Genomic DNA, 18,324 nt, shown 5'->3' with positions numbered 1-18,324 from the left:
ACTAATTTTAAATTAATCTTCTCTCCAGACAGGGAAGGTCTGAAAGTGCTGCAGAAACAGTCCCTGTGCATTGTCTAGCTCTAAATAAGCCCTGCAGCCCAATTAAACAGCAACACTATATATCTCTGAAGGAAGTACCATCCAGTCTTTCTGTGGGGCCTTAAGTGCAGACAGAATTAAGTGGATGAAAACAAGTGGGAAATTTTCGAATCTTGAGACAACACCTACCCATAGCAGGAGACAGTTCATTACAATATGGGGACATGAGCATCATACTTTTAAATTGTTTTATTCAACAGCATTCCAATAGAGTATCAAACTTGTAATCATCAGACCTATTTTTAAGTACTTGTCTGCTGAGTTTAACAACATTTTATTTAAAAAATGGGTGCCTAAAGTTAGGCTTCTAACTCCACATTTAAGCACCTACATCTGTGGTCTGACTTTTAGAAATGCTAAGCACATAGCATGCTCTCTAGTGTGAATAAGTGTTCAGCACTTCTGAATATCAGACCACAGATTTAAATGAACTTTGGGCACTCGTGTTTTTAAAACCTTGGCTTTACACTGTCTGTCTGTCCACCTTGCATTAATGCCATTTTCCAAAATGAGTCCAAAAATGGAGTTTGGTTTAAAACAAGTCTAAGAATTAATAAACTCCCCAGTGATTAAGAAAGCTTATTGTCAGTAAGGACAAGAGCCAACTTGTCCCACATCTTTTTTTTTTTCCTAAGCCAAAATTCTTTGAAATCAATGAGTCCAGCTTCCTTCCCCTTTCCACACACTTGTTTTTCTAGTTCTTTCAAAAGTATTTTTCATTCAACTCCATGCTAACTTCTTTAGATTATTCAGTGGGCTTTTTCATCCCTTTTGCTAGTGAAAATCAAATAACAATGGAAAGAAATGTTTAATGCAGGTTTAGACTTTTATGCTGACTGAAACTATCACTTTGGCTAACTCTGTAGTAGCTGTAACTCTGTAGTAACTCTGTAGTAGCTGTACTACTAGCTAATAACACAATCCACAGGCTAGTTCTGTTTGACGTTTTGATTGCACATACCACACTGGAGTGAGTGAGTATGTATGTTTTTATTTATTTATTTATTTATTTATTCCCCTCTCCCCCCCACCCCCCCGTTGGCCTGTGGAGTGTTACACTTCTCCACTCCTATACGTAACGCTTCAGATAAATCACTACAGTGCATAGATTTACATGCTCTGCGTCCTTTTTATATCCGTGCTTAGCTGTCAACAGTTAAGGAAGTCAGGGAATCTGTTGTGTCAGACTAATGCTAATTGTGTTTCTTTTAGAAATACATGCAAGAGGCAAGGAGTTTGGGGAAAAATTTAAGGCAGCCCAAACTCTCTGACCTTTCTCCAGCTGTAATTGCTCAGACAAACTGGAAATTCGTGGAAGGGTTACTGAAAGAATGTCGCATGAAGGTAAGTGTTTTTTAAAAAAACAGGTATGTTTTCCACCCTTCTATAAGCAGAATGAAAATGTTTTTGTGGAGGAGTTGCAGGAAAGATCCATAACACCCAAACTCCCATTGGTTTCACTGGTAGTTCTCTGCTTTGAGACCTTACAGAATCAGACCCTCAGTTGGTCTCCTGGTATGCAGGGCCAGATTAACCCATAGGCTACTAAGGCTATAGCCTTAGGCCCTCCTATTTTTAGGCCCTACTGGTCCGGAAGGGGCCACAGCAGGGGCTGGGTGAAGGGGAGCAAGCTTGCTCACGTAGTCCTGCTGGAGCGCTCCTGCCAGCAGGAAAGGCAAAGCAGTCCCCTGTGGCTTGGCAGGAACTCAGCTCCCAGCCAGCTGGAAGCAGCAGACCCATCTGAGTCTCCCCACGCTGCAGGAACATACTGTCAGGTATCCAGTTAACCCTGGTGACCGGACACTAAAAATCCGGTTACCACGGGAACCCGTGCCAGCTGTGGGTGTAGTTTCAGCAGGCATTGCCCCCCACCCGCCAGTTTCACCCACCCCGGATTTCTCCGGAGTTCTGCTTAGCTGTCAGGGAGGGAAGAAGCTCTCTCTGTCCCTCTCCTCGGCTGAGGCTGGCAGGCAGCTCCAGGACGCTGGGTCCTAGTGCCCATCACAGTCATCTTCAGTGTGTGCTGAGTCCCATCTCTGGACAACTGGTGAGTGCCTGTGTGTGGGCAGGGAGGGCAAAGGTGTGCCAGGAGCAAGAGGCAGTACCAGAGAGGTAGGATGGGAAGTTTGCACAGAGCCTGCGCACAATCTATCCAGCTCCAACCAAAATTATTGCCCTCTCATGTATAAAGAACTAATTCCCACACATTTGTAGGAAAAACGAAACATCCCATTCTGCTTACCAGTACTTTAACTTTTACAGTACCCCCCATCAAGGGGCTTCAGATTTATGATGCACTGTGTTCAATATTGTATTGAACTGTACTAAAATCAAAGAAATCCAATTTTTTTCTGTGATGTATTTTTCTGTACTGAGATGAAAGAACTTGGCTGCCTATACCTTATGCTCAGCCTAGTACAGAGGTGGGCAAACTACAGCCTGCAGGCCACATCAGGCCTGGCCCTTGAGCTCCTGGCTGGGGAGGCCAGTCCCCGGCCCCTCCCCTGCTGTTCCCCCTCCCCCGCAGCCTCTGCTTGCCTTGCCACCAGCGCTCTGGGTGGCAGGGCTGTGACCTCCTGCAGGGGAGTGTGGCTGCGAGAGGCGCTGGCCTGACCTGGTGCTCTAGACTGGGAGGTGATGTGGCTCCAGCCAGGCATCGTGGCTGCCAGTCCTCGTACTCTGAGTGGCATGGTAAGGGGATGAGGAGCAGGGGCATTGGATAAGGGGCATGGAGTCCTGGGGGGCAGTCGGGAGTAGGGAGCAGGGCAGTTGGATAGGCATGGGAGTCCTGGGGGGCCCGTCAGGGGGTGGGTGTGTGGATAGGGGTCAGGGGACAGGGAGCAGGAAGGGTTGGATAGGGGGTGGGGTCCTGGGGGGTTGGTTAGGGGCAGGGGGTCCCAGGAGGGGAGAGTCAGGGGACAAGGAGCGGGGGTGGGGTAGATGGATCGGGGGTTCTGAGGGGGGCAGTCTGGGGGTGGGAAGTGGGAGGGGGCTGATAGGGGTCAGGGGCCAGGCTGTTTTGGGAGGCAGAGCCTTCCCTACCCGGCCCTCCATACAGTTTCGGAACCCCGATGTGGCGCTCAGGCCAAAAAGTTTGTCCAACTCTGGCCTATTTCCACAGACCAACACATCTTTGTACTTTTAAGGGGTGGCAAAAGCACTGGAGGAAGCTCAACACACAATGTTGTAGGTTTCTCCCTCCCCTCTTCCTCAAGGATTTTAAATCCACTTCTTAGCAGGCTGTGATAGAAAGACTGGCTGATTAGGCTAAAGGCGGGTTCTGTCCATTTGCTGGTTATCTAGCACTTCAATCCATCATAAAAGTACCTCACATTTGATTTCTTTGGAGTTTCATTCCAAAAACTTAAAGCTAAATAAACCTGAAGTTAGTCCTAATTTTTCTGCCCCAACTCAAACTAACTTCTCTCCCAAGTGGAAAATGTTGGGTGAGCATGGAATATGTGTGATTTGAGAGGGGAATGAGAACACAGGCCAATTCCTGCTGACAGTTACACCTGTGCAGCCTTGTTGACTTCAGGGAAAACAGATTTTTGCACAAGAATAGATTTTGGTCCCTTCTGCTTTTTCATACCTGGTAAAAGCAGAATCTCATTAACTTTCCTCCGCTAAACTCTGAGCACTTTAAGGGGGAAAAAAAATAAGCAAGGTCTGCTTCATTTACACATGCAAATGAAACAGGAAGTTCTCCCTTCAGTCTACACCAGCCTTAAACACCAGCCCTGATGTAACAAGGGTGTCACTACAGCAGCCTTGGTTGGACGGTTCTTTTGAAAGATCCCTAACGGTTCTTTTAAGATGCTGATTTTCAATGAAGTCTTTTTGTTCAGAAGGACAGAGAACACGAGTGAATAGCTCTGTTTTGTCAACTCCTAGTCATTCAAAAGGTGAAAGTCTTTAGATTAAGTTTGTTTAATGTTTGTCTAGTGATTTTGAAGAGCTAAGATAGTACAGAAGTGCTAAATATTATGACTGGGCAACCATCTAATGATTTGTGTCACTTCTAGCTGTTACCTTTTTCTCACAGACAGCTTAAAACAAACACACACAAACTGTGGGGGGCCTGGTGTACAGAGAATTCATGTTTAAAAACTCTCATGTCAGAGCGCTCATCACAAATTCTAGAATAGTGTGATGGGGCAAGGCCAGATGGCTATAGAAAAGTAGTGGGAGATAGATATATTAGCTCCAGGATAAACAAATCCCTGGTACCAGGTTAAGTGAAATGGAAGCTGCTTCAGGTCAGTAAAGACACCTGGGGCCAGTTAAGAACTTTCCAGAAGGCAGGGAGAATGCTAGGTTGATTGGGACACCTGAAGCCAATCAGGGGCTGGCTGAAACTAGTTAAAAACCTCCGAGTCAGTCAGGTGAGTGTGCATGTCAGGAGCTGTGGAAGGAAGTTGTGCTGTTGGAGAGCCTGAGTAGTACACACCATATCAGGCACAAGGAAGGGAGGCCCTGAGGTAAGGGTGAAGTGGAGCTTGAGGAAGTGAGGGCTGCTGTGGGGGAAGTAGCCCAGGGAATTGTACATGTCATGTTTCTAAAAGGTCAGCTACCATAGCTGATACTATTGGGGTCCCTGGGCTGGAGCTGGGAGTAGAGGGTGGGCCCGGGCCCCCACCTTTGCCCCCTGATTAATTGCTGAGACTGGGAGACCACAGAGACTGTGCAAGGAAGGATAACTTCTCCTCACCTCCCTTGCTGGCTTATGATGAAAATGGCTCAGTAGACTGTGACCCTTGTCTCTAGAGAAAGAAGGGTTACGTGGAGGGTCACAGCGAGCCTCTGAGGCTCGCGAAATCCGCCAGGAAACACGGGACCCACGGAGGCAAGGACAGAGCTTTGTCACAATAGATAATACTTAGTCCTGCCATGAGTGCAGGGAACCAGACTAGATGGCCTCTTGAGGTCCATTCCAGTCCGATGATTCTATTCTATGATTCTAATTGTGGAAGAGCTTGGTGACAGAATGGCCTGATATGGTGAATCTGTGGAGATTAACTACACAAACTGGGTATCATCCCACAAATAATATTTGGGTTCACTGTGAAAACAGTAATTCATTGTCCTCAGCCAGTGCAACACTGGGAGGCAGCTTTCAGAGCAAGGCAGCCTAAAATACAATGCCATCCAATGTAATTTTCCCACTATTACTTCCTCTACTACAGTGGATTTTACACCTGAGTGATTTTCTTTTATATAATAAAAGCTGGCTGCCTCCCAGACTGCAGACAGAGTGAGACAGGCTATATGGTGTAGAGGCCATAGCTTGGGGGAAACACCTGCAGGGCTTGGCTTTGCACTGTGCCATTTGGAGAGCTGAGGGTAGAAGTACAAGGTTGAAAGAGGTGAGCAGGATGGGGAATGTTTCAGTGTTCATCGTTCTTCAGATGAGCACTCTACTACCTAGGAGGGCTAAGAGAAGGACAGGGTAGCATCCCTCTTGCTACCTCTTACTCAAAAGTATCTGTTTGTTCTACTCTCACTCAATTCTTCAAACTTGTTAATTTTACATAAATAAATAATATGTAAATACGTACGTAGATAAATGTTTGACATAATTTTATTTTTTCGCAATATGTAATTCATACTTAGGCCCTTCCTTCCATTAGGCTTAGGCCCCTCATAACCTTAAATCCAGCCCTGCTGGTATGCCAGAGATAGTTACCGGGCAGAGGCCCTTCTCCCTGGGTATGTCCAGATGCTAAATTGCATTGAAAGAAATATATTTCTTTTCCAAGCATGTTGTAGAGATTTTATGGCATTGGGAATGGGGGAGAAGAGGTAGTATGCGTGATTGCAAACTGGAGAGAAGGTGTTCATATAAACTCTATTAAAATGTTCACACACTGACAAGGTTTTGGGAGCCTCTACCAAAAAGAAGCAGTCCACAGAGTGTAGTGACCATTGTGTATGCTACCCATGAAGTCCTTGTTTCCAGTATAGAGCACCTCTTCCATGAACAATAGAAAAGCCCTCCTGTGTAGCTGAAGAAACACAATTTGTTGATGTCTAAGTATAATTGCATCAGTCGTAGTTTATGCAGTATCAAATTCCTTATGTTATACATTATATAGAAACTTATCTAAAATTATTATTATTTTGACTATAGACATTTTGTAATCAGAATTGATGTTTCCGTGGCCAGAATTCAAGGGATACTGGATGATTTTAAGCCAGTAGATGCACTCCTGAAAGTTTACTAATCTGTATATTTCACAGCTTGCTGGATACATACTCTGTAAATCTTGCTGTTTTATAGACTAAACGTATGTTGGTAGAGAAGATGGGCCATGAAGCAGTAGAGCTGGGACATGGAGAGGCCAACATAACAGGTCTGGAGGAAAATACATTGATTGCTAGTCTTTGTGACCTGTTGGAAAGGATTTGGAGCCATGGTCTACAAGTCAAACAGGTTGGTAACTTGAAACTTGGTCAGGAAAAAGCACATGTACACAATACCATTTTGCACATATTAAAAGTATTTCCTATAATCCATCCCTTTAAACTACTACTTAGCTATATCATTTCTCAATAGACCTGAGTGTATCTAAATGCTTCAAGGCGCAGCTATTCATTTCCTAAACTTTTTGTGAGGCTTTCAAGAGAAGCCTTTCCACAAATTGTAATAATAAAATAGTTTTTTCCATCCTCGAGCAGTGAAGGACTGGGGAGGGAACACTGAGGAGAAAAACAATGGATACAGGGAAAGCTTCATGATCACAGGAAATTACTTGTTCTGTGAGGTGGTCCTTTACTGTTTGGTTTCTTTGCTCAAGAACAAAGAATTGAAGCAAGAACCCAAAGTTACTTTCTGGATTCACTAAACCACCAGGCTCTAATCCAGTATCGAGCTTTTTAATTTGGCTCCTTTCTCATTTATTTTAAACTTCTCCTATATGTTCTATTTTCAGGGGAAATCTGCTTTGTGGTCCCATTTGCTTCAGTACCAGGAAAGGGAAGAGAAGCAAGAACATATGACAGAGTCCCCAGGTGAGTATTCAGGAGTTTGCTTTCCATATATGGTCTCTAAGATTCAGCAGTAAGCAATCTTGGTTCTGGTTGGCCTAAGGCCGCAGCACTTTGTGGTGGATTTTATTTTGTATTTTCAATGTCAGTGATACTGACATCACACTTGTAATTTGAGTTCTTTCAAATATTTGATCTCTAGACTAAACAGATGGCTTATTTGCGTCAAATGATGCCATAACTATTACCATCTTCAGGAAAACCATGGCGTGAGTCATTTTGCTTAGTTTCTTCCATTTAAACTCTGACTAAGCACCAAGTAAGGTATGAAAAGTCGGTATGTTTTCTGAAGTGGTTTACAGAAATGTAGGGCTGAAAGGCACCTCAAGAGGTCAAGTGCAGCCCCTTCCTCTGAAGCAGTACCAAGTATACCTAGACCATTCCTGACAATAAGGGGCATTTTGTAAATACTAGACAATATTACAGTGTGCCAGACTTCAGTTGCGTCCAGTTGGATTTATTGAAGACATGAGGGCCAACTTGAGGCTGCAAATCTTCCATCAGTGAGAATGGTCTGTCTTATAGCATTCCTCAAATAAACAGAGATGTACAAATTTTTATTGTTATCTTCTATAAAATATTTAGAAGTCTTTAATGGATTTGTACAAAAAAAAGATTTAAGCTGTTGAAACTTCAGTGCAAACATTCAAGATGCTTTCCTTGCATCAATAACCTGCTGGTTACCCATCCTCACTTGAAGATTGAGTGTATTCAGGATACGCAAAGGACAGACTTTGCTCTTCTAGGATCATCAGGCTGTGATGGAACTTATTGGCCAAGAACATACCAAGTGTATGACTGAGCTTTTAACGGATAGGAGACAGATTTTGTAGACTATTTCCAGAAATGTAAGTCAGTCTTAGAAAGAGGGATTTTTGTGCATCACTTCTGAGATCTAGGTATATCAGGGCATATAAACAGGAACATTAATCTGGGCTCTCGTGTAATGGAATTATTTTTTATAAATTTGGTATTCATGCTTATTAATCTAGATCATTATTCTTCAAACAGCAAGGTTTGAATTCCATGGCATGTGGCCTATACAAGCAATCTCAGGCTTGGAGGGAGTGAAGCGAACACTACATTCAGTAGTTACATAGAACTGGTCCTCGCTCATTGGCCCAGGCTCTCAGTTCATGCCTAGTGGGAATTCCCTTTGGTTTGGCATTCTAAAGCCATTAAACTACTTCATTGATATGTAATGCATGATTCTTTTGGTATGGCAGTGAACTCCCCTGCACTGCAGCTGTTGCTCAGCATTGTTTCTGTAAGACTTTCAGCTGAATTAGATGGTCTTCCTGATTTGCCTCTGATTTTGTTTTTTTAATATATCAGATGTCCCTGGGTATTTCCAGTTTATGCTGATAGCAATGTTTGTGTCAGGAGTTAATTCAGGATTGTGTCTAGGACAGACATAAGGTATTTCACAAAATTCATTGCAGTCATAATGGCATATTTACACCAAATGAGTGTGTATGAATCTTCCCTCTCTCTCAGCAATTGGCTAATCAAGGAGAGCGTTTTGGAAAGGATTCAGCACTTTCTCAATGCCCTCATTCAAAGGTCTTGCTGAAATCCCAATAGTAGGATTTGAGAGAACTCAGCATCTCACAGGATCAGGCCCCAAGTATATATCTATGGATAAACTGGTGTTTTGAGTCATGACAGCTTTGTAATAAGCATCAGTGACCAGGGACATGTCATCCTGCATTGCAAGCCCCAGAATTAAAATGTGGTCCAACTGGTGGCCCCTGAGATGATTCCATTTGGCCCTAGAACTTGCATGGGGATACCATTTTGTAGAACAAAATAGCATCTTCTGCACAGTGTGACCTTGCACACACTGTGTGCGCGAGATCATGCTGCATGGAGGACACTGTTTTGTGGAATGTCACTAAAAAGGCATGTAAGTGTAGAATTGAATACATAATGGCAAGTCCCCTTAAAACCTTACGTAAGTGAAGAGGGAAACTTCTCTTTTGCATGACTGAGTGATTCAGTAATCATTAATGAGACATTATATCTTTGTACATTTCTGGCAGATGATTAATTTATGTGTGCCATAGATGATTAGCATAGCTCTTTGACGCTTGCATTCTCATACCATGTATCTACTAAAATTTCACACATGTGGCTAAGATCTATTAGATTATAGCTATATGGAAACATTTGTTGAGTTCTTAAGGTGAATTAACTAAGTGCATTTCTGTATGAAGGACTGAGAAAAGGCATGCAAGTGTAGAACTGAGTTGTCCATGGTAGACCAGAGCTAGAGGCACAAACTCTTCATCAGGGTGGGAAGTTTATATCAGTAATCTAAGAAGTAGTTGCATGTCTCATTCATAATGTCACTGCATGCCACTGTCTATGACTAATGGACAGCCACTAAGCAGTCTGACTGGCATGCATAAATTCCAGAGTGCAAAATATGTAATGGCAAAGTCAGATTATAATACTAGAGTGCAGAAATGCTTGACAGTCTCAATATCTAATATGCTAGTTTTACTTCCTCTAAATTTATCAAATGGGTTTCAGATTGAGATTTCAGTAAAAATAGTTTTATCAAGTGTGAAGGCCTTATGGAACAGATTTACTTCTATGTATTTCATATGCAAAGAAGGACGCATTTGATGAATCATCTGAAGTCTCCAAGTTTAGCCCTGAATTAGCTAAAGGAAAGAGGGACCTAGATTATGTATTAATGTGGAGGCAGACAAACTGAAAAACACTTTGCCTGGCAGTATTCCTGAAACTGCATATAACTGTTGCAGTTCTCAGTGTTGTATGATTTCTTCTACAGATGTGTAGATGAATGTGTGACGGGTTGGATCACAGAAACCCCCTTGGGGCTGCCAACTGATGTGCCAAGACTACTTCTGCCCCTGCTTTCCCTGCCAGCTTGGGACTTCAGCACTCTGTCTTGTTGAGCCAGACACACAGGTCTGCTCCAACACAGACCCAGGGTCTGAACCACATGCCCTAAAGCTGCGGACTTAACTGAAAGCAAGTTAAGAAGTGTTCCTGTCTTTAACACTCAGATGCCCAACTCCCAATGGGGTCCAAACCCCAATAAATCAGTTTTACCCTGTATAAAGCTTATACAGGGTAAACTCCTAAATTGTTCGCCCTCTATAACACTGATAGAGAGACATGCACAGCTGTTTGTCTCCCCCCTTCCCCCCCCCCAGGTATTAATAGATATTCTGGGTTAATTAACGAATAAAAAGTGATTTTATTAAATGCAGAAAGTAGGATTTAAGTGGTTCCAAGTAGTAACAGACAGAACTAAGTGAATTACCAAGCAAAATAAAATAAAACTCACGATTCTAAGTCTAGTACAGTAATAAAACTGAATACAGATTAAAATCTCATCCTCAGAGATATTTCAATAAGTTTCTTTCACAGACTGGACGCCTTCCTAGTCTGGGCACAATCCTTTCCCCTGGTACAGCCCTTGTTCCAGCTCAGGTGGTAGTTAAGGGATTTCTCATGATGGCCGCCCCATTTGTTCTGTTCCATCCACTTATACATCTTTTGCATAAGGGGGAATCCTTCGTCGCTCTGGGTTCCCACCCCTCCTTCTCAATGGAAAAGCACCAGGTTAAAGATGGATTCCAGTTCAGGTGACATGATCACATGTCACTGTAAGACTTCATTACCCACTTGCCAGCCCACGCTATACAGGAAGACTTACAAGTAAAACAGAGCAATCTACAGTCAATTGTCCTGGTTAATGGGAGCCATTAAGATTCCAAACCACCATTAATGGCCCACACTTTGCATAACTACAATAGGACCTCAAAGTTATATTTCATATTTCTAGTTTCAGATACAAGTGATACATTTATACAAATGGGATGACCACCAGATTCAGTAGATTATAAGCTTTGTAATGATACCTTACAAGAGACCTTTTGCATGAAGCATATTCCAGTTACATTATATTCACACTCATTAGCATATTTTTATAAAATCATATAGAGTGCAACGTCACAGAATGTACTGCAAACTACTGTAATTTTTTATTCTTTTAATTTTATGTATTTTTTTTCTATACAGTTGCTCTTGGCCCGGAAAGAAGAAAATCTGACACAGGAATTACATTACCTACACTGAGAGTCTCACTTATTCATGATATGAGGTACAGTATTTTACTCTTAAAGCATTTATTATGGCTTTCATAAGGAGCATTACACAGAGATTCCCATTAACACAAATGCTTTGGATTTATTCAAGTTGAGCAGAATTCTTCATTCTTCTTCTATGTAAGGACCACATACTCCAATCCATGTGGTTTACCTCTTAATACATTTTATAAAACCTTTAGTTTTGCACACTGCTTTGATTTACTTCAACTAAAAGGTCATGAAAAGAAAATTTGTACACAGTATTGGAAATGGTTATTGCTGATATACTTTTAGGTAGCAAAAAATATTTTAATTTTAAGTAGAGTTGCGGAAATACCTGGTACGATATTTTATTTGTTGAAACAGGAAAACCTAAGTTCGCCAAGGAAAAACAGAAAAATTAGAATCCAGATGGACATAAAAATCTGCCAACAATGGCTGAGCTATATTCGTTTCTAAATGGATATTTCATCAAAAATTGCTATTCAAATGGTAATAGGACCTTGAAAACATACATCAAGCAAGCACAAATTTTAGTGGTTGCTCTCAGTGAAATATTATTCCTGACATGTGGATTTATCTGTAGGTTAGGGTACAGAAAGCTATATAATATCTGCTGTGTTTTTTGAGATGCACCATATAACATTTATAAGACAAATGTTTTATTACAAAATTAATCAGCTGATAGAAAATTACTACTACTGTTGTTTTATATACTGACGGCCCAGAGGAACTTAAACCATGTTAAGTAATTTGGGGGCTTAGATGACTCGGGGATCAGTAATGAGATTTAAGACTTTTCACTGCTAGGTCACTAGTTCAATTTCAATTCAGGTTGGTAGTGACCAAAAGTTGTTACCATCTAATGGCAATTGGTCTCCGTCATCTCCCCTATGAACAAATATTCATATCATCAATAATGCCATTACTACTATTAACTAGCAACCTTGTTAATGTTTTTGTGTTCAGAAAGGCCAGTGGCTGAATGGGCCACAGAGACTTCTACCATCTCAAATGTGGATGTGCTCCCGCCAGACCAGAGTTCAGGCACAGACATAGACCATATGGAGGTACAGCTTAGCAGCTTCCATGCTTGCTGTCTACACTGTACCTATTCTGTGACTAAAGGGCTTCAGTCTCCAGGGCTCTCAAGCCATCATCTTTCACAGATGCAGAATTTACATACCCTGTGTTCGTGCACATGTTGGGTGTGAACCGTGAACACCTTCAACGATAGCTTCAGATCCAGAGAGATCCCCTCTGCAGATGAGACAGTAGTGTTGTCTCCATGGCTCATTCAGTCTTTGCCTTCTCTGAAGACACTGTCAACCAAGTTGCTAGTTACTGCCATTTGTGTGTGTGTGGGGGGGGGGGTGTTGTGATGTGGCCATCTGTCAGTGGGACAAGGATGGAAACTAAATAACTGTGTGTGTACAATTGACAAAGCACATGCATCTTTTTTTTACAAGTAAACCAGTTTAGCTGCTCTGGGATTTTGGGGGTTTTTTTGTTTGTTTGTTTGTTTTTTGGAGACTCTTGTGTTACTGCGTATGTTGGTGACTTTTAATTGCTCAGTGGATTAATTTATTTTTTCTCTGGAGAGATCAAGAGTCAAAGTAAATTTTATATCCCTAGTAATCAGGAATTTCATCACTTTAACAGGGGATAGTTCTGACCAAATGGATGAATAACCAAGATGACAAAGAAAGGGTTCTTTCTAACAAAAGTAGATCGTTCTAACATGACTTATCATTTGTTGCCATGAGGACTCAGTTGCTGCTTGTACATTTTTTTTTTTTTTTTTTTTTTTTAAAGGGATCTCAGGATGGTACTGGGTTATGAATTTCTACTGGAATCCTACTTTCTGCTCCTGGTGGATTACCACCTCTCCAAATCATTGCTTAGAAGGAAATAGTAAAAGGTCATTCAATTTAGTTGTTGGACTGTTGGTCTTAAAACTGTCCCTTTTCTTCTGGAAGGCTTGCTGATTGACTGATCTTTGGCAGGTCAGTTGCTCTTCTAAATCATCAACCAGTCAGCAAGTCCTGAAAATTAGCCCAGCAGTGGCTATCACATGTCTTTTATGTTACTGAAAGAACTTTAAATCCATGCCACTGGTGTTTGGCTCAAGGATTTGTATAGATTGTACACTTGAAAAACATACAGCCGAGCTAAAATATAAAAAGGCTCAGTAATCAATATCAATGTTAACAAACGCAAACTCTAATAAGTAAAATAGAACATTTGTGGACTTTGCAAATGAAATAAATTGGCAGCAACGGTGGGGATCTGACTAGCTCTTACAACTTACTAAAATCGGTTAAAAACAGGGATATATGTACAGCATTGCCCAGCATAAATACTGATTCCCATTATTGTCAGAAAAACACTGAACAGAAGATTTACTGTGAAGATATTGGTAATGGCTTCTAACCTACTCAGTAACATTTCAGAACCAAAGCTACTCTTTTACACTAATTTTGGTTTACTATAAATCAACTGGTGGCAGTGGTACAGCCTATACTCCCCAACTCAGATGAGGTCTTATAGTGGGCTAGGTGCTGTACACACACAGAGAGAGAGACTCCTTCCCCTGCAGAGCTTACAGTCTAAGCAGACAAAAGAAAGGGTGGAAAGGTAAAGAGGAGCGAACAGAGGTGAAGAGACTTGCCCAAGGTGTCACAGCAGGGCAGCGGCAGAGCAGGGAGAAGAGACCACAGCTCCTGACTCTCAATCCAGCAGCCTATTCTTTAGAGACCATCCCTACCAGATACTTGGACAATTCTCTATATATCAGGCAAGAATGGTGTATAGATTTTTTGTAAAGCAAAATACAGTAGAAAATTGCTTTTTGCTTTGTCTCCCTATTATGTTTAAAGCACAACTTTGTGTCAGGGAGGCAGTGGGCACAATATTGGACATATGCAGGAACTATCACCTTGTTCAGAGTGATAGAAAGCAAGGCTGAATCATTGTAAGATGTTTACATAACCTTATAACTATCAAAACAGGCAATACTTAGGGCACTGCTTAATCTATTTCCTATTAGTAGATTTAGGCCAGGTCTACGCTACAGACCTCTATCGGTATGACTACATCGCTCAGTGGTGTGAAAAATCCACACCTGAGTGATGGGTGTTATACTGACCAACCTCCCTGTGTAGACAGAGCTATGTCGATGGCAGAGCTTCTCCTGTCGACATAGCTACTGCCTCTTGGGGAGCTGGATTAACTGTGTCCACGAGAGAAGCTCTCCCATCAGCATAGCAGCGTCTTCACTGAAGTGCTACAACCGCGCAGCTCCACCGCTGTATGTGAAGACAAACCCTTCATGACACATGACACTCAGTAGTACTTCAACAATGATCCATCCTTTTGATGTCACCATAAACCTTTGTGTGTAGTTAAGCCATTAATCACATCTTCACACCTCCCTTATGGTGGGAGGAAAACATGCTGGAGGGTTATGTACGTTAGATTCAATTTATCATCCAGACTTTAGCTTGTGGTATGACCAGATATATGTGTGTATATTCATGGGTGTACAGAAGTTGAAGGGGGCATTTTGCTTCCATTATTTTTCCCATGGAGTAGGAAGTGATCACGTGATTCAAGCAGTGTAGCTAGGACATTCTTTCATTAGTCAACTCTGCCACCGTTTGGAAAACACATCCTGCATACAGCGTTCACCATGCTGCCTCCTATGCCTGAAATAACCTGCCTAGTCTTGTACAACACGCAGGCTTCCGTTTCAAGTCTCTTGTGCTTCAACCGCTTCCAGTAGTCATTGACTCCTTCCATGTTTGCCAACTTAACAGAGCTACATTTAGACAAACCTATGTCAGCATCCATACTGTGACAGATGTGAACATGACATATTGATACAAAAACAAGTAACCTTATTACTTCATATGGTGTTGGTCTACCTCCTGTTCAGCGTTCCCATTCCTTTATCGGTCCTCTTATTTCTAGGTGGCTTATCAAGTTGTCTAACTTGGAACACAAACCCCTCTCTACACAGGCACATCTTTTTTTCTTTTGCTTGTAAAGCACCATACCCAGCAAATGTACTGTAAATATTCCCTGCCCTCTAACATTACTGCAGTGAAACGAGACCAGGTGAGTGAGGTAATGTCTTCTATTGGACCAACTTCTGTTATTACTTCACCCACCTTGTCTCCAATATCCTGGGACCAACATGGCTACAACAACACTGCATACAAGTAGTGAAACAAGTTAACTATGTGCTCTAGGTAAGATGAAATGTGTTTTGACTAAACTACGTGATCTCATCACTGGAGAGTGTTCTCAATAGTCACGTGGTAATTCATGTTGCTACTACTGTTTTGCCAGAGAAATGCAGTTAGCTAATACCTGACTACATCTTGCTTTTATATGGACAGGGAAACACTCTGCAAGACGCTTTGGTTTGCTTCTATCTGTAAATTGGTGGCAGCCCTCCAGGAAAGCCATCATCGTGTCATCTTTTTATCCTCTTTGCTATTGCACTTTTCTGACACCAACACTCTCATTGAAGTCACCTGAAACATCAAAAGGTTGGTTTGAACTGGCAGTAAGTCAGAGCAGTCCCTGACACCTCAAATGAAAACATTCCCTTCGGAGGAACTGCCTGGCACAGTCACCTCAACCTCCAAGCTTTCTTGTCCCCTACAGGCTTTCAAACTTTACTACATGAGTGAGACACACTGGAGTACAGCAAGACAGTAAATGAAGTCATTTGCTCTGTTTTTAAGTGCTACCTGGGTGTCTTTATATTGTATCATCTCCACTTCAATTTCAAAGTTCCTTAAGTTTCCTTCCTTCCCCCAAATGTATGAGTATTCATGACGCAAAGCGCTGCCGATGCATCTCAATCCAGACCAGGAAAGCCTCTTTTTGTTGTCGTCAGTAGCTGAACCGCTTTAGGAAAAAAAGACTACAATTTATACCAGGCTGTGGGATGTTTAGAGTTACCTCTTGACTGGTTTTCAACGAGAGCTATTGCACACCACATTACAACAGATGAACACCATGCAGTCAGTTGCTTGTCTGTTGTCCCATGAGGTCAGTTTATACCACTGTACCAGAACCAGACAGCTATGATTTACAGAAGGAGAATAAATTAAGGTTTAGGTACATATCTATTTGAATTTTCTCTTCAGAAAAGAATATATTCTATTTAGTGTTTCATATTAGAGGCAATTTAAAGTGAGCACTAAAAAAAAAAAAGAGATTCTGTGCTATGATCTTCTCATCTCAAAGGACTTTAAATAATAGCAGTGTGCACCTCAACATGCTGTGGAGGAATAATGTGTGCATCCTATTTCTCAAGGACTTCTGATTACATGCCCATTTATTTGCATTGGAAGTCCTAACTTTTAGCTGTCCGTCTGATCCAAAGAAGGGGTTTGCTTCACAAAGTGCTTACTAGTTCCAGAAGAGGGTTCTCTGCAGGGACTCAACTGATACAAGTCAGTGTTAAAAGAGGGAAGCCGTGGATGTGGTAATAAAGGACAAAAACGTATATGTAACTGTAAGTCTACTCTTGCAGACAGGTGGCAGTTATAATTAATCAAATTGTATAAACATTTCGACTTGGTCTATGCTAGCAGCTTATGTTGGTATAAATACATTGGTCAGGGCTAGAAAATCCTGAGTGATGCAGTCAGGTTGGTATAACTCCTGCTGTAGACAGTGGTATGTTGACAGGCTCCTCCAGTCAACATAGCTACCACCTCTTGAGGGAGATGGAGTACCTACGCGGATGAGAGAAGCCATCCCCCTCGGTGTAGGTAGCGTTTTCACTAAGCAGCCTCTGCAGCCTTCTATGTTTAGACAGGCCCTTAGTCTTGTCCCTCTTTAGAACTGTTCACATTTCATAACATGAAGTGTTGGGAAATTTTCTTAAAAAAATGTTTTTAAAGGGTTTCAGCTTATTGGGTTTTGCAGTCACATGGCATTATTTTTTGTTTGTTTTTGTTGCAGCACTTTGTAGGCCCCAGCCCTATTATGCTAGACAGTGTACATATATAACACAGTCCCTTCCCTGAAGAGCTTACAACCCAGATTTGGGGGTGGGGCTGCAGGGGCAGAATACAAAATAATAATGAAACTATACTAGTCAGCATAATCAGCAGCAGTTGTAGCACAGCGTCATCAGTTTTCTGGAGTACGTGTCATTTTGTAGAGCACATGGGGCCTTCAAGGGTGTTACGTGAGTTAGAAAGCCGGTGTTAACAAAGCTCACTTCAGTCTTGGTGGATGAAGCTTAGAGACTTACACAAAGGGATGGAGCATTGTGAATTGCCTGTATACTTAACATGCAAATTGAGTGAAAATTAACCAGTTTGCAGCCACTTTTTCCATGCACTGAAAACCATTATTCATTTTTCCTAGTTGTAGTTTTTTGTTTTTTTTTTTAAAGGCTATCTGCCATGGCAGTCGTTTTCTATTCTAAAGCTACATGTATCGTAAGATTTGCAGCCTCTAGTATTCTTTCCAAGTAGGACCATGGGAAGTTTTTAAAAAAACTGTTCAGAATAGCTCTGCTTTCTTCCAAATGGACATGTGGAAAACCTACTGGGCTTGATTATCTTTTACACAAGGCCCTTTTTATATTTCTCTGGAAGTGTGAAGGGGCATTAGTGTAAATACATGGGGGGAAACTAGCATTTTAGATACCAACTGCACTGGTGAAAGCTACTTTTGTTGGAGGACTCTGTTATAACACAATAGTCTCCTGACAAGGTTAACACAGGTAGGCCTAACAGTGTAGGTAAGTCCGAGTCATGCGTTCAGTGCTCCTGGAACACATCAAATCTCTGTTGGCTTTGTCTGTTGTAGGCCTCTTTCTTAAATATCCAAACATTGCTACCGCCAGTGATAGTTACAATGAGGAATGTCAGTGGCAACTGGCATTTTAACCACTGTTCATTCATCTAGACCTGCTTTTAGACTATATCATAGTTTAGGAGTCAGAGTAGCAGCTGTGTTAATCTGTGTTTGCAAAAAGAAAAGGAGTTGTTGTGGCACCTTAGAGACTAACAAATTT

General features: G+C 41.8%; 1 protein-coding gene across 3 annotated transcripts in view; it reads left to right on the top strand.

Moving 5' to 3' along the window:
• Positions 1 to 18,324, top strand: part of DENND5B (DENN domain containing 5B) — a 176,269-nt gene that overhangs the window by 131,500 nt on the left and 26,445 nt on the right. For all 3 annotated transcript variants that reach the window (XM_037878454.2, XM_037878445.2, XM_043540835.1), the window contains 4 exons: positions 1,312 to 1,443; positions 6,380 to 6,532; positions 7,032 to 7,110; positions 11,206 to 11,287. In XM_037878454.2, coding sequence (XP_037734382.1) covers positions 1,312 to 1,443; positions 6,380 to 6,532; positions 7,032 to 7,110; positions 11,206 to 11,287 — 446 coding nt within the window. The remainder of the gene's footprint in view (positions 1 to 1,311; positions 1,444 to 6,379; positions 6,533 to 7,031; positions 7,111 to 11,205; positions 11,288 to 18,324) is intronic.

Source organism: Chelonia mydas, chromosome 1, assembly GCF_015237465.2.
Source record: "Chelonia mydas isolate rCheMyd1 chromosome 1, rCheMyd1.pri.v2, whole genome shotgun sequence".
Classification (NCBI taxonomy): Eukaryota; Metazoa; Chordata; order Testudines; family Cheloniidae; genus Chelonia; species Chelonia mydas.
The sequence above is the reverse complement of the archived record's forward strand: the minus strand, read 5'-3'. Positions and strand labels throughout refer to the sequence as shown.